At 29.6% G+C, this 18,280-nt stretch overlaps 1 protein-coding gene across 1 annotated transcript; it reads left to right on the top strand.

Moving 5' to 3' along the window:
* The first annotated feature begins 3,996 nt into the window (after window positions 1-3,996).
* Window positions 3,997-8,833, top strand: LOC130806288 (BAG family molecular chaperone regulator 3-like). Its single transcript, XM_057671301.1, has 4 exons — window positions 3,997-4,956; window positions 5,487-5,743; window positions 6,119-6,265; window positions 6,517-8,833. Exons 1-4 carry the CDS (start codon window positions 4,683-4,685, stop codon window positions 6,910-6,912), a joined length of 1,074 nt encoding a protein of 357 aa, XP_057527284.1. The 5' UTR covers window positions 3,997-4,682; the 3' UTR covers window positions 6,913-8,833.
* The last annotated feature ends 9,447 nt before the right edge of the window (window positions 8,834-18,280 follow it).

Here is an 18,280-nt window from a genome sequence, read left to right as displayed (position 1 = left end):
CAATATTCAATGTATTATTTTTTACATTAAAAATTCACTTTATTTTCTATGATAGATCACAAGGATGATGCTAATAACATATCACAATGATACGCCATCTTCGATAAACATCACTATTAACTTTGACTTTTGGACTTAATTGAGATTTTTTGCTGTATGTTGAAGTATTTTTTTTGGATATTTTACTCTTTTTGTAAGACTTGTGAAATTTTTTAAATTTGTTTAACGCTATATTTCAGACAAAATAATTTTATCCTCTTGCAGGTTTGGAATTACCAAACCAAAAAAATATAGCTTAGCAAAACTATTTTATTATATGAACACTATTTTGAGAATTAATTTTTAAAGAACATTAAAGATGAAATTTTTTTATTTTTCAATCCCAATTAGATAAATCACTCATGAAAAGGTAAGAAAAAATAACTAAATTTAATTTATAAAGATTTTGGACTCATGATAAAAGAAATAAGATCTTTATAACTATCCTCCAAGGCTCCAACCACTTATATAAGCAAATTTTAATGCATTATAGTTAATAAAATTGAAGGGATTTTTACAAATTTGCACTAACAATTGTTTACCCACATTCCATATGTTACATTTCCACTAAAAATTGTTCACGTAAAAGATATAAAAATATGCGTACATAATATATATGAATAGAAACCTCATCAACAAATATTACCATGTAGAAAATAAGATAACAAAATGTTATTCTATAAATTCATATAAGTGATAATTAAAACTAACTTTTGGCGTCTTAATTATTATTCAAATTTTAAATTAAAATATTTCTTTAATATAATATTAAAAATCTATATTTCAAAGCTATTTTCTATCTTCCTCTTTCAATTTTTCTGTTTTTACTATTTTTTATTTACTTTTTTACTTTTAACTTTTTTGGTTGGTCAAAATTAGAAAATGTGTTTAGTAATAGGAGTAACCTTTAAAACAACTAAAAGGTTGTTTTAAGCCAAAACCTAAGGCTATAAATTGTAGATTTTTCATTATTTTCAACTTTTTTACTGCATTTTTTGTAATATTCAGTCAACAACCAACGACGAATCATCAAAAATCCATAGATACTAGCTAAGGTTTTCACAAATTCTTACATGAGACGATTTTACTATAAAACATACTTCATACATGGATTAAATAATTAATATTATAATTTATTAACATATAATATATTATTTTGAGATCGTCTCACCAAAAAACAATCACTTACTAAAATAATTAACGTTTTTTGATGGTTTTCTCTGTGGGCTATGGCCTATGAGAAAGGGGTATATTTTACATTTTTACATCGGTAGAAACAACACGTGTGTGTGTATTGCTATAAGAGGAATCGTATAGTATTTACTATGATTAAGATATTGTACCGTCTTTTGCGTATATGAAGTTCCAACACCAAAGAAAGTTAGAGAGGGACTAATCCACAACAATCAACCCCACCTATCATACCATGCAACCTCATCTCTCTACCAGCCACGTGTACAACCTAATATCTCATTATTATCTTCGGAATCATTGGCCAACATCAAAATCACCAAAACAATCCACGTGTCAGGTTGTGAATTGATGGTATAATCTTATCATGCATCATAATCATACCCCATTAAAACCCGCTGTCAACCACAAGTTTGGTGAAAGACACAAGATCCGTTTTACATAGAGTAGCAGTTAATGTATTGTATTTAGTATTTACTGATTTATTATTATTTAATTTTTTGAAATCATTTTTTGAAATTATTTATATTTATCTAAAGACATTAGCCTTCCAAATTAAGCTTTTGGCGGCTTCCATTGTGCTGCCTTCCCCCACCTAATTCATAACCTACGCGCGTCAATTGTCACATACTCCATATGACTAGTAGATCATACAAAGAAAATACAATACGATACCCATTTACATTTGCGGACTTATAAAGAGATATGAGGATCCGATAAATACAGTTACGAAAAGCAATGGTTTAGACTCGAATTGAATTATTCACACTTTATTATTGTTTTGAATAAAAGTAAGACTAATTTTCTCTTTTAACTTCAGTTTGGATCCTCAAACATCTAGTGAAATTAGATAATTATCATTTTTTTTTAAAAAAAATATACATTTTTTAACAAAGATTATTTGATAACAATAATTTTTCTGAATAGGCTATAATTTGGCATATTCAAATTAACAAAAAATTAACCTACTAAATTTAACTTAAAGATGTAACCATCATGCAAAATCCAGAGAGATAGTAAATCAAGTAAAATAAACTTTAAAGAGTAATCTAAAGTTTTATTGATAATTTAACATAATAAAAATAAAATTGAAATAAGATCTTCACTTTTCATACATGATACCATAAAATCCCTAGATAAGTTATCTTTAAGATTAATATAACTATCTACTTATTTTAAGTTTCATGCATATTCCTATGTTCCTCTCAATTTGTCTCAATGAATTTGTTATTATATTTTTATTTTTGATATAAGTCCATCACTTTTATATCTTTATATTTTCTCTTATTTATAAATACACCACTAATTTTACCTATTATACTTAATTTCTTAATTCTTTATCAAAATCAAATAAAGCTAAATGACTCGAACATATAAATACTTTTTATTTAATTAAAAATCTTCTCTATGTGATCATACTTAACATGATGACAAAGTCAGAATAGCAGTGAAATATTAGGTTGATCAGAATTTTGATTTTATTTTTGAGATTCGATTCCAATTTAGACTTGGAATATATAATTAAACTCCGAGTTAAATTTATTTTTTCTCTTGACTTGAATAAGATTTTGTTCTCGATCACTAGGGTCGAGTGAATTACTAATTTCTAATACACTAATATACATGATCTCTTTACTATTTTAGTTGCAACTTCTCCCAAAACATTCATATTAATGCATTTCTGTATAAGTAAAATTTACAAGCAATTATTTTATTAAAACTTAGTGTTGGGACTTGAAACCAATATAATAAATCTCATTTGCTTATAGTGTTTTTTCATGTTAGAAATTCTATGATGTAGAGATAGTTTTTAACTTTTAAAAACACAAATTTTTAGTTGAGACCGTTTTTATAAGAGACGTATTTCAAATGTGCCGGCTTATTATTACTTAAAAAAAAATTTATAAAAAAATGCGCTCTGTATAATCCTATTTGGAGTTGGTGTACAACCTAATGAAATTGGTATTATAACCTGTTAGAGTTGGTATTATAACCTATTAAAGTTGGTATCTCCAAATAGGTTATAATACCAACTTTAATTGGCGATAACACCAACTCCAAATACCAATTTTAATAGGTTATAACACCAATTTTAATAGGTTATAACACCACTCCATATATGCTTAATCGCGCGCTTTAGTTTTTGGATTTTTTTTTTAATTATTGGGCCTGGGCCTAGAGTGTCGTCTCTTATAAAGACGGTCTCTTAGGAGAGATGCTGTTTTAAAAATTAAAATAATATAGTGTAGATATATAAGAGAATTTAGTTTTATTTCAATTAGAGTAAATATTATCTTTTTAGGTATAATCCTGACTCCTAAGATTGAATTTTACCCAGTATTTCTTTTCACAGAGCCTACCCAATAATAATATTTTTTTTACAAATAATATTAAAATTAAGGTGTTGCAAGTAAAAAACAAGTATATAATTCCCTATTTACCTCTATTCTATTCACACTCCTTATATCACTAATTTTTAGCTATTATTATTGAAGGTATTATTAGGGGGTGCACATGGTTTAGTTTTGTCTGGTCTGACATTAAAATCATCCCAAACCAAAAATTTAGGTTTGATAATTTTTTTGAAAAAGCCCAAACTAAACTATTTAGACGTAGATTAGACTAAATATTAAAATTGTGATCTGATTCCATTTGATTTGCAATTTAGATTAAATTTTGTACAGCCTCAGATATTATTGACATTTTTTGATGCATTTAAAAATAACATTTCTTAAACCTTCTATTTATAATTAAATCTTAAAAGGTCTCTCTTTCTTTCCAGTTGGTGGTGTTGTATCTCTGTCTCCCTCTACATTTGTTATCTCTGTATCCACAAGAATTATACTTCTACAAACCAATAAACCATTACAATTTACTTTCTCCCTTTTCTTTCTTTCTTTTTCCTTTTTATTTTTCATTATTTTCATCCATCAATTTCCTTCCAATACTTTAATTTACTTAATTATTGTCATTAGTACCAATATTTGTTATCAATTAAGAGTTAGTTTGACCAAAACTTTTGGTACTTCCCTACTTATTATTCCCCTACCTTCATTTTTTCGGAAGGAAGAGAGAAAAAGAAAACCCAGAATGATTTGATCTTTCTGTAGTATAATCCCCCATTTTTACTCATTTTTTCTTGAAGATCTGTATATTTTTGATAATAACCAAAATTTTTGAATACCCTTTGTCAGAAATCCATAGATTCTCTTGGAAAAAGCTCAAATTTTACCCAATGGAAGGAAGAACTAAAATTGGTAAAAGAGAGAAGGAAAGATTTCTATAATTAAGCTTAGAATAGTCTGTTTATAAAAGGGTTTTTTGATTTTGATCTGAAATAATCTCTCTTCTTGTTCTTCTTCAATTCTTCATTCATTCACGTGTGACAGTTAAAAGTTTCTTTCTTTTTTTTCTTATTAATTTCTGTACCATACAAAAAAGTTGTTTTGAAAATGATGAAGATGAGGACTAAGTTGACAGGGCTGTCACCTATGAATGGTAACAGTACAAATGGTGATCGACACCGTGGTGTTAGCAATGGCGGCGATGGTGTCGGTGGTGGAGAAAGTGCACCTGAGAATTGGGAGATGCGGCCTTCTGGGATGTTAGTACAAAAAAGATTAGATGATGAACAACAAAATATCAAACCTCCACCAACTATTCGAGTTAGAGTGAAATATTGTTCTGTTTACCATGATATCTATATTAATTCACAAGCTACATTTGGTAAGTATTTCTTAATCATATCGAATTGATGATACTAGTATAGGTTGTGCTAAACACGAACCAATTCGACTATCTTTCTTGTTTTAATATGTTATAATGACTCGGGTTATCGCTTAGGCAGGCTTAAATCAACCATATGTTTCTAGAACTTCATAGAAATCATGGGTATTGTGTATTTTTGATGGGATTTAGTGTGTTGAATCTATTCGACTATAATTACAATATTAATAGCATTAGGCCTAGATTGATTTCTAGACCTTTCTATAATTCATGGGTTTTGTTAATTTTTGATGGGTTTTGTGTGTGCTGAATCTATTTGACTATTATTACAATATTAATGGCATTAGGCCTAGATTGATTTCTAGACCTTTCTAGAATTCATGGGTTTTGTCATTTGTGTATTTTTGATGGGTTTTGTGTGCGCTGAACATATTCGACTAGTATCACAATATTAATAGCATTAGGCCTAGATTAATTTCTGGACCTTTCTAGAATTCGTGGGTTTTGTTAATTTTTGATGGGTTTTGTAGGGGAATTGAAGAAAATGTTGGGAGGGCCAACAGGATTGCATCATCAAGATATGAAGGTGTATTACAAGGATAAGGAAAGGGATTCTAAGGAGTTTTTGGATATTGTTGGAGTGAAAGATAAATCAAAATTATTATTGGTGGAAGATCCAATTAGCCAGGAAAAAAGGTACCTTGAAATGAGGAAGAATGCCAAGATGGAAAAAGCAGCCAAGTCAATTTCTGAGATCAGTTTAATAGTTGATAGACTTGCTGGTCAGGTATTATATTTGAGGATAATTTGCTTCAACTTTCAAATTAATTGAATTGTTTGTTGAATTTCTTCATTTATTATGATTGGAATTTGGGTTTATAAATGATGAATGTTTGTTTGTGTAGAAAAGCTCTGAAATTGAGGAAATTATTGTGTTTATTAATGGGTTTTGTTTTGATTTGGGAATTTGTAATTATGTTCATACAAGTTATAAATTGTATGTTTGAAGTAGAGTTAATGTGTAAAACCACTGAAGCTGATGATGTATTTGTTCATGCAGATTATATTGGAACTGATGTATTGGTTCATGCAAATGACTCTTATCTTTTGAGATTAAGACTTTGACATTATTATTGTTGTAATTTGGAATCGAAACTGGCAGGTGACAGCTCTTGAATCTGTGATTTCAAAAGGAGGAAGAGTAGCAGAGAAGGATGTTGTAAATGTGATTGAATTGTTAATGAATGAATTGATCAAATTAGACGGCATTGTTGCTGATGGAGATGTGAAATTGCAACGAAAGATGCAGGTAAACCTCGGTTTTTGATTATGTTCCTCGAGAGGAGGGTATTCAATCTTGTATGTGAACGTTTGCTATCAAGGGTCAATTGCAAACAACCTATTTGTTATCACTAACCAGGGTATGCTTGCGTAAATCTGACCCCCAAACCTCACTTACGTTATTGTTATGAACGTTGTTGTATAAACGAAATGTTGAGATGATCGAAATTTGTTATGATTTCGGGTTCATAAACACGAATTGATTGAATATCAATGTAGGTGAAACGAGTTCAGAAGTATGTAGAAACATTGGATATGTTAAAGGTCAAAAACTCGATGCCAGAGACAAATGGGCATGCCAAGAATTCAGTTTTAAGTAATGGCAATAGTCATGCTAAAAGTAATGGTTATAATCAAGAACGGTCATCGAATTCAGGCAAACCACCACTCCCTCAACAACGGCATTCTATAGGCCACTCGCCTCTAAAACCACAACCGCGACAAGAACAACAACAACAACCATCAAGGCATTCGACTTCTGGGACCGTGGTAACCACACAATGGGAGACGTTCGAGTTGGCGCCACCTCTTATACCCGTCTCTCCTACATCGTCATCTGGATCAACCACTCCAAAAAAACTGGTGAACCCCAAGTTTCCTTGGGACTTTGAGTAAGGATGAGCTTATACATATCCCATAGTATGTTTAATGTGTGTGGATGTGTATTGTTTTTCCTTTTTTCATTTTTCATTTTTCATTTTTCATCTGTTCCAATATATGTGTTCAGCTGGATTTGGTTTTTATCTTTGTTCATTCTTTTGTGTATCTAGATTTTGTTAGGACACCCCCCTTATCACCTCCCTATTTCGGGAAATAAATGGGGGACTGTATCGGATGATTATCGATTAATATTACGATAATGGTTCGTATTGTTATTGCATACATTACTTCTATGTTACTCAAACTCCTCATTTTGCTTCACGTACCCGTGTCCGACACTTTGACATGTACTTGTATTCAACATCAGTACCCGAGTTCAAGTAACATATTATTGCTTCAATTGATGAAAGGTGAAGGAATGGTGTATTGTTGGCAAGTGATATATCGAGTATCAACCAAAATTGAAAATCCCAAGTTTGTTGTAGCTGCCCTGTCTCTGTTTTCTCTCTCTTCTATTACAAGCTACTCCTGTTATTGGCATGTTCTGTTTGTGGTAGGGAATATTATTGTTCTAGCTGCATGCTTTGCTTCTTGGGTGGTTTACATCCTAACCAACTAGAATCTTAATCAAAAGTGGGAAAAGGGAGGTGCACCACTTCATGTACTTGTAACTACATAAACTACTATACAGTCGAGGGTAAACTCGATGCTCTAGCGATGTCGTTATTATTGATAGAATATATATAGACTGTAACCATCAGTATAAATTTTTGTGTGAGGGCGTGATAGAGTATATCACATCTTGATTACAATCTGATGATTAGAGTTGATTCCTTGACAATTACGAGGCACCTTGAACTAGGCAAGATCTGCCCTAGTGGCATAAGGAGATGTAAGGTTTTACGGGTGTCTTGGTACGGACATTAGATGATTAGAGTCTTGTCAGATTAGTTTAACAAGTGAGTCGGATCTAGGCGTTTTATCGATTACTATTGAGTCTATCCCTATACAGGTTTAATGACAGTTCACAGTTACTAAAAATAGGAAGATGCATTGGCGGAATTTGATTTAGTCGGAGAATAAACTACGAAAGATACTCGGTTGTGATCATTGGGTTTCTAACTGATACAAAGTCATGATCTGTAAGTTTTGTTTGAAGTTGATGCATTCGGAGAAAGCCAAAGAAAAGCCACCTGATATGCTTTGTTTGTATTGAATACTTCACTTGGGAAGGAAGTTGTCCCTGTCTTTAGATTCAAGAGTTCCCATGAAGGAAAAGTACAAACAAATCTTTCAGATTAGATTGAACTTGGAAGTCATTTGGATGGAACAGACAAAATACAACTTGAAGTGTTACACATGGCAGAAAGAAAACTGTACGTAGCTTTAATCTTTACAGGTTTTATGCTTATTCTAATTTCAGGCCACCAGATCTAGCTTTTTGACTAATGGGCTTGATCAGGGTGATAAACCCGACCTGCATAAAGCATTTATATAGTAATTATTCATGTGAGAGATTGTATTTCAATAAGCAGCTAGTCTCTTGAGAGAACGTCTTTTTAAGAGATGTCTCTCAGGCCCAGCCTATTAGAGCTTAATGCCTACTTATCTTATTCTTAATGCCTACTTATATTATTCTTAATGCCTACTTATAATATTGTCAAAAATATATAATGAGCCGGTCCAATTAGAGATGGTCTTTCAAGAAGACTGTCTCTCACAAGAATTCGTGTTCAATAAATATCAAAACAAGATATGGAGTGCGTCTCACAGTGAAATTGCGTTATAAAACAATTTGTATAGACCACAATATCTATTGTGCTCTTATATTGGTCAAAGAATTTTGATGATATAATCCTCATATGTGAAATTTGTAAAGAATGGTTATTTGGCATAAAAACGTATTGTGCTTTTATTAAGGTTTTAAGGTTAATGATCATGTTAAGTTAATTATTGTAAAGAAAAATTCATGTTTGAGGATATGATATATAGCATACGAAGCTATGACCATCAGTTTAATCTTTAAGTTGAGCTGATTTCTTAATTTGGTATACATTTTATGGTTCGAAAGTCATCCACCCCTCATATCAAGTGGATGTACTTGTGCTGGTCTTGTGTGTGATTGAATATATACAACATATATTAAGCTACAACAATCAACTTAATTTTTTAATTGAGATGATTCCCTAACAAGAAGAAAGTTTTCATTATCATGAAAGTGATATATCACATTTCATGAAAACCTACATTGAATTTCATTTCATTTACTCTAATTCAATACCAACAATCAAACTGACTGTTCGTATTATAAGAATAGTTGGATAATCTTCAATAACAAGTTAAGTTGATCATGGCTTTTAGCTGTCAAAAGTGAAGTGCATGGTATAGCATTGAATTGTGACATATACTAAAGAACCAGAATCTTTCACCATTTAAATTTTTTTAATTAAAAAAAGCAAATCTGAATCAAATCTTTCTATTTAAGAGCATGCAGCTGATCAAAACGTGCAAAATGCCTGGCTAGGAAGCACAATATGGATGAAACAGTTGGCCTGAAATAGTCCCAAGTCATTAAGTCCAGCATAGCTGTAAATATTTAATACATATTAATATTAATAATAACATTAATAATAACATAGAAGTATTTAGTACATATTTAAACATAACATGCATCAGTGCTGACCTATCTTTCTGCCAGGAAACTAGGACAGATATTTAAATGTATAAATAAATGGATAGTTAATTAATTTTTATATATATATATATATATATATATATATATATATATATATATATATATATATATATATATATATATATATATATATAATAATAATAATAATAGTGTTTAATAACTGAATAGAATAATTTGCGAATTATAGTCTTAAAATTTCGCATTTTTGTGAATTACAGTCTCAATGTTTATTTTTTGCGAATTACAGTCTCAATGTTTGGTTTTTGCGAATTACAGTCATTAAAGTATTTAAGTTTACAGTTTCAGGCCCAAAACATAGAACTCCGACTACTTAACTAAAAATTCCGACCACCAAAATGGTCGAAATTTTGTGTTTTGGCCTGAATCTGTACACTTTGATACTTTAGTGGCTGTAATTCGCAAAAAATAAACTTTAAAGCTGTAATTCGCAAAAGTGTAAGGCTATTAAAAATTAATTTAGAATTGACTATAAAGATGGAAAAAATAGCAAGAATGAAGCAATAGATATTGATGTTGTGTATGCTTGTATGGTGAGCCACGCATTTGACCCTTTAAAAATGGGCATAGTCACGGGCTTTTAGCGGGCCTCCGACTCATTAAAGATCGCTAATGGTGGCTCAATAAGTCTTTTATGATGATTTAGGTTGATTTGAAATTATGGTTGATGTATGGAGTTGGAAGGAGGTGCATTCAAGTTGTGTCATTGATGGTATAAAGTTGGGTCGTGGTTGAGTTATCTAGTCTAATGCGAAACAAGCAAGCAACATTATATCATGTTCAACACCACCAATCTATCGAAACGCGCGTAATTATATCATGTTAAAGATTGCTCGTACGAGCAACCATGTTGTCTGGGTGAGCACATGGCATACTTGGGTAAACAGAGCGTCCTTATTGCTTGGACGAGCATCTTTGTTGGAGAGTTTCTTTCTTACTTGTTTAAGTGTGCTCAAACGAGCAAGCCAATTTGCATGCGTAATGTTGAGATAAAACTTTGTTTTATTTCTTGGTATAGGCACCATAATTTTTATGTTTCTATTTGTCGGATAATTTGAAGTATTAAGGTGGCAAAACATATTTACAAGTGCATAGAATAAAATTAACGAGGAAAATTGCCTCACATTTGACTGAGCAAGCACGATCAACCCAGTATTGTATTCTCTTAGAAAATTTAATATTTGCTAATGCATTATTTGAATTTTAAATATATCTAATTGTGTTTGGTTGAAAATTATAAAAAGTTAATATTAATATAACTTACATTGATGCAAATCAAACAAAATTCTATTTACTTTAATCTATAAATGGGAATAAAATGCAAATAAAGCGACTGAAAAATAGTGTGAAAAGACAAATAAGACATTTAATCGATATAGGATAAAATATAATTTATCAACAATATCTTCCATCGTTCTTGAGTTGGTTTTGTATTCTTTGGATGAATTGCAAAACGGATTTTCCAATTACCAAAATCTTATATCTTGGTTTTAATTCCTTAATTTCTAACATTGTAGTCATATAGAAAATGAGATACTTATCTTTTGATGAGATGACTTTAAATTTCTAAATCTGTGGTTTGGGGCTGTTCGCAGTTAGTAACTGCGAACAGATAAAAAAAAACACAATAGTAGTTCGCAGTTACTAACTGCGAACATCTTTGACTTTTTTTTGACCTGTTCGCAATTTGACCTATTCACGGTGGAAGCTGCTGTGCGTATTTATGGAGCTAGCTGTTCGTAGTTACTAACTGCGAATAGGTCAAAAAAAAGTCAAAGCTGTTCGCAGTTAGTAACTGCGAACAACTATTGTGTTTTTTTTGACCTATTCGTAGTTTCTAACTGCGATCAGCCCTAAACCATAGGTTTGGGAATTTCACGCTTACTTTTGGAAATAAGTTGAAACTTATCTTATTTGGTTCATTTTTGGAAATAAGTTGAAACTTATCTTATTTGGTTCATTTTGTTGATAATTTGTCTTAATCATTTCAAATTTTCAAATACGACTAGAAACAAAGAAATTGTGTTAAACTGTTCTTGAGTTTGCACGTCATGGGCTTTTTGGGCAATCATTTATGGCAAGATCCGGGTTTGGACTTGAATCATAGAGACATTATATATCTAGCAAGTTTTGTATGACGTCCTTTTACGAATTTTTGAAATTCTTGAGTGAAAAAAAAAAATTAATTAAATAAACGAACCTTTAAACTTTTTCCAAAAGTAAGCGTCCAAACCCCAAAGCTGTGCTTTGGAGCTGTTCGCAGTTACTAACTGCGAACAAAATATAAGACAAACTAGCTGTTCGCAGTTGGTAACTGCGAACAGCAAAAAGACAAAATAGCTGTTCGCAGAATAGCTGTTCGCAGTTAGTAACTGCGAACAGCTATCTGACCTTAAAAAAATAAAAATAATTTTTTTTTTTTTTTTTTTTTTGTTCGCAGTTAGTAACTGCGAACAGCTATTTTGTCTTTTTTGAACTGTTCGCAGTTATTAACTGCGAACAGTTAGTTTGTCTTTTTTGACCTGTTCGCAGTTACTAACTGCGAACAGCTCCAAAGCACACTTTGGGGTTTGGACGCTTACTTTTGGAAAAAGTTTAAAGGTTCGTTTATTTAATTATTTTTTTTTTTTTTCACTCAAGAATTTCAAAAATTCTCCTTTTACCATGTGACGGATCCCAATTTAAGCAGTTGAATGTAAGTGATGACTTAAGGTTATAAAAAAAATGATCACTTTAACATTATAATTAATCATTTTAAGATTGTAAGATATCATTTAAAGACTATAAGTGTACATTGGTCAATATGACACGATTGACACCGTCTCTATGCAATCCGTTTCTGTTATAGGTCCAGCCCAAGATGGTATAAGCCTTTGGTGCTGCTCTATTATGGCTGTGGGTCCAGCCCACAATGGTACATAATTGGTTAGTAGACTTTGGACAACCATATGAATATCAATATCATTTAAATATCACAAATTCCCCGGTGAGACGCTCTAACGGTGGAATCATCTCTATTAGGTTGTCCCAGTAACGTATACTTATAACTTTAGAGTGATAATGTGTAATCTTAAAGTGATCACTTATAATCTTAAAGTGATCAATTATAACCTTAAAGTGATCGTTTATACTTTTAATATCATTCAATTACAATTTTTAAATGTCTAATTATAATCTTAAAGTGATTTTGTTACAGTTCTAAAATAATAACTTGTTATAGTCTAAAGTAATCACCTATAAACTTGAAATGATTACTTATTATTTTTAAGTGATTAGAAATTGAATAATTGTATATGTTCGTCTTGTAGTGACACAGTCTCATAAAAAATTTACTATCTAAATATATGATAATTGAAATGTTGTTACTCATTTCTGCTTGGCACGAACAACCTTTTCCAATTTTAACAAAATATCTTCGTACTTTTTAATCTAATCCCAACTCCATTTTAAAATCATCAAAAAACAAAGTCTTAACATAGGCAAATTTATATGTTTAATATAAAGTCTTAGTATTTGGAGAATTTTAAGTTGGATAATGGGTTGAATTGATATTAGAGTTTAGTCAAATTGTCAAAAGTTTTGTGAAATATATTATTTTTTTTAGATCGAGTTGAATTATAATTATATTTAGACTGAATTATCATCTGTACAAAATTAATATTAAGCAGTTAATGTATAAATCGGTGGAAACACTTCAATCTACAATACACCTAAAAAACATGGAAAACTTGCCTTAGATTAGGTTAAACAACATTTATTCCTCCACAATAATCCAAATGTAGTTGAATATGGATTTTAGTGTGGTCAAAGACTAAAGAGGCTAAGGACTACAAAAGTACCAAATACGTACCAATAATGGAATACTTGTACATACCGTTGATGTTAAGTCAAATACAACTTTCTAAAAATTGGGGACTAACTCCATTCTCATTCGAACATTTGTGTTCTTTTTAGTAGATTGCTCGTCTTCTTTAGCCTTCTATCCATGCGCAATTAATGGGTTGATCAACTATATTTGTCTTTTAGTATGTCACTCTTAAATTAAACTTGTGTAATGAAACTTGTCTACTTTTGAAGAGATGTATAATGGTCCATGAATATTGATGTATATTTAATATGTTGATCACTTAATGTGTATAATTAACTCTTTTTAATGATGATTTAATAATAAATATTCATCTTATGTATAAGGATTATTAGTATCATAAACAAAGATCTAATCTATTGGATAACTATTTTAGAATGATAAAGAACATGTTTTGTTTGCCTAATCTGTTACCGATTATTTATTTTTTAATATCAATAATCAAATTCATAACAAGAAGAAACCTAACGCCTTTTATTTGTTATATCTCTCCACCACCAGCAATAAGAATTGATATTTCTTCATCTAATACTATCAAGGATAACTATTTTCATTAATCTGGATGATAGAATGGATGGGCATATGTGATTATATCCATATCTACGTAATATTGTCATTATCCATTACCTATTTACTACTAGTTTTCATATTGATCTCGCATGTCCATCACGATATGTCTTTAAACATATCCCCACTCGTTATGACCAATTAGGTATATTTATTTTTAATATAATTAAAAAATGTCAAACTATAAATATCTTTAAAATTAGTTTTTCTATTATTTATAAAAACTCCTTAATTTATTTCCATTAAACATGCATAGTGTTCTCAATTTTTTATAATTTTTATGAATTGAGATTATTCTATTATCATTCAATAAACAAAATTATTAATGTTTGTTGTATAAGTAATTACTTTTGACCTTTTGTTATAAAATTAGAATATAAAATATTTAATAGTTTTCAATTAATTGACTTACATTCGTAATTGTTCATTTCTCTACTATAAAAGATGGGTTGTAAAAAATGCATTAAGAGTTTTTGACATGAATTGAAATTTTCCAACATGTAACTCTATTATCAACCCGTTTTGTATGAGACCGTCTTACGGCGGATCCATATAAAAGATCCATTAGTAAAAGAATATAAAAAATAGAAATTGAATTCTAACTTATACATGAAGCGTTTTTTTAAATAGTTTGGGCTGACCCAATTAAAATCGTCTTACGATGAGACGACCTCAATAAAAAATTAGTGATCTATTGTACATTGAGTACACTGTCAAATAGATTAAAGAAAGACCAATTATAAGTATAGCGTAATAAATCTTTTGGAGAAAACAATGCTTGAGAAATATATTGATTTTAATTTTAATATCAATAATTGATTACTAAATATTAAATTACTTATATTAAATTATATTTTTTAAATACTTTCACATTACACAAATACTAATCTAGTATCCAATCATATTTAAAATATGTTAAACCATTAAATTTTCATTTTTCTAATAATGAACTAGAAATTAACATATGGAACCTTCTATACGTTTACTTTGGACTTAGTGTGCGAAAGTAAAGATTTCGGTGGTTATTAAAGTACAAATTTCATTTTTCCAGTTATTTAGATTTTTTTGAAAGTACAAAGTTTTTTCGGCGCATGCCTGATGATCACAAGGAACTTGCTTTGACGTAATTGCACTAAAACTACACGTCCACATGTCTACAACATTCTTGCAAATCACAAACATGTATTTGACTGTTATTTTAAATTTGCTTCTTGATAGATGACGTAAAAATTAAGAAATTAAGTTAGATGAATTTTTTTATGAGTTTATTTGGGAAATACAAAAGAAAAAATAAAAATAAGGATGTATTAAAGTGATGAGAATATATCATAAGTTATAATATACCAAATTAAAAAGGACGAATAAAAATAAAAAAGACAATTTCAAAGAAACAGAAAGAATATAAAGTATTTGATCATATATTGCTCTCAAAGTAAAGAACCTTATGTATAAGTTTACATATTAATTACATATTTTATAAGTCATAAATAGAAAAAATGTATTATGAGAGGGTTGGACGTGGTAGTTTCATTAGTATTTGTTAGGGATTTATTAAGGCTAGCACATTACCTTTAATAAATAACTTCTTCGATAAAGTAACAATTTCAGTCGCAAATGATTATTATTAGAACATTATATCTTCTAACATTCCGAAATCAAAATTAGTAGATTAAGATTATATATATAATTTTTTCAATAAATTATATTCAACACCTACTATAACGACTATTTTTACCAAATAATATTACGCAATAATTTAGCCAATTAAATATCCAACAATTACTACCGTAAAACTAAAACTCTCCACTTTTTCATGGACGGAGCAAAGATTCTAAAAGTCCTTTTTATTCATGCGATGTTTTTTAAAATGCTTCATTATATTATAAAATAAAATTTTTTCCACTTTAAGAAAAATAATTCAAGGAAAAACGTATTAAACATTATATTACTTCAAATATAAAAAAGATTTACAAACAACTCACTTAAAAAGTGTTTCTTGAAACCGAGCTTGAATCAAATATTTGAGACCCCTTATTTCGGGGGTCCTAGACGGTAGCTTATCCGGAATACCCGAAGAACCAACCATGCACTTTTCACAAAAACAAACTACTACTGTTTACAAATACAACTACTTACACCACCACTAACAACAATCGCTAACAACAACCCATACAACTACTTTTGCACTAAAGGGTTCCTATGATTAGCACTTTAGAAATTATGGCACATATTTCCTTTAACAGTTCAATTAATCACGATGCGTGTTGATGTTGATGCCATTATAGAATCATAAAAACCTTCTAGAGAATTGTAATAATTAAGTCTAAATTAGTGTATTCTTTCAGTCTCAACTCTCTCAACTTTATTTGCTCTTTTTCTCGTTATTGTAATAATTCAAGTATCGCTTGAATTTGTTTGCTTTCGTTTGACGGGAGTTGGGGATTAACTAGCCAATCCGGTTTGGCTCAATTAGAATAAATATCAACTTTTATAAGCAATGTTTTAGATTCGATTTTCACCTAATTTTTTTTTGTTTTTTCGGTCTATCTATAACAAAAAAGTTTGAGATGAATTTAATATGTAGTCTAAATTAGAGTTATTAATTGAGATTTTTTAAAGCGAGATAACCGAATATATTAGTGGTGTATTATAAGTGGAATTATCTCTTTTAGTTGAATAAGCATTCAAAAATTCAAATTAAAACCCGATTTTTAAAAAAATAATTCTAGCTTTCAGTTAAAGTTATTAAAAAGTTTATTAAGCGATAAGTTGAAAAATTTCTAGCTTTCAATTGCGCAAAAAGTGGTATTAGATTTTGTATATCCAAGTTTGAACAATGAGGAGTCGCATGATTGTTAATGTAACTTTAGAGAAGTTGGTTAGGTATGTTTATACTACCAATGATGACAAAACTATACATTTCGGATAATTAACCATAGATTAGTAAGTATTCATTCTTAAATTTTGTTTCAGTTGGAGCAAATATCAATTTTTCATATTGATTATTATATTCGATTTTCATATAAATCTCCTTTTTCTCGGCCCACTACGTAACAAAAAAAATTTCTTAAGATGTCATCTGTCTTGCAAATTGCAATGAGTTATATAGAAAATGTAATGCTAATCCAAGGCAATTTGGCCTTTTTAATTTGGCTCCCCAATATTTGACATGTTTAATTAAAATGATTTTATCTATACGGCTTTTGGAGGCTTTTTTATAGCGTAAGTTGGATACGCAACGGATTTAATGATTTATAGCCCTCGGTGGCCACAATATAAAAGCCCAATGCATAAGAAAAGTCAATAACCCCTACACACTTGAAAACCAACTAATTTTTGTTGATTATTTTTTGCAACTATTGTATGACACCTTCTCATTATTAGAAGAGTTCATATAATTAGTTTATTTTTCTAATTGATTACTTTAAAATTATAAGTGATTATTTTTAAATTTATGAGTGATTACTCTAAGACAAAAAATAATCACTTTAAAATTATAAATAATCATTTTAAGACAATAAATATACATTGGATCAACTTAATAGAAATTGAATACCTTCTCTTATAAGATTTTGTATTATTTTTATTACTCATCCTATAAGAAACTAGGAATTTAATATTTAAATCTCATTAGTATCAACATTTTTCCTAACCATATTGTTATGGTGTAGCTAATCAAAATGAGTTTGACTGTTGGACCGTTGGTTGTTGCTTGGTATATATCTTCTATGGAAATGAGTATTATAAAAGGTTGGACACAAACATGGCCTATAACTCCTAATATAGAATGAGCAAGTGAAGATGATTTACTTACTCACTCAAAAAGGATCATAAAATAGTAAATATTAATTGAAATATATAAACTTATTTCGGGATTTTATACCTGATAGATCTTTTATTTATACTCCTCTTATAAGGCCATTTATTTTACGTAAAAAAAAAATTAATAAATTGGTAAAATAATCTAGATAGAGACAGTGAGGAGGATAAACTAATTTTATTGACTTTTTGTCATTTTCTTTGGACTTTGACAGGTATTAACATATCACCGAGATTTTTTCGACTGTTTTGTCTATTTAAGTTGAGATGAAATAATTTTAATCAAAATCCAATAAATATTTCAATCTAAATTTATTACTACCTATTAATTAAATATTATTAACAAATGTAAATATAAGAGAGTCCGACATTTTATTATCATAAAATATTAAATTCACGTACAATTTATAAAAAAATAC

This window comes from Amaranthus tricolor, chromosome 2 (assembly GCF_026212465.1).
Source record: "Amaranthus tricolor cultivar Red isolate AtriRed21 chromosome 2, ASM2621246v1, whole genome shotgun sequence".
NCBI lineage: Eukaryota > Viridiplantae > Streptophyta > Magnoliopsida > Caryophyllales > Amaranthaceae > Amaranthus > Amaranthus tricolor.
The sequence above is the reverse complement of the archived record's forward strand: the minus strand, read 5'-3'. Positions and strand labels throughout refer to the sequence as shown.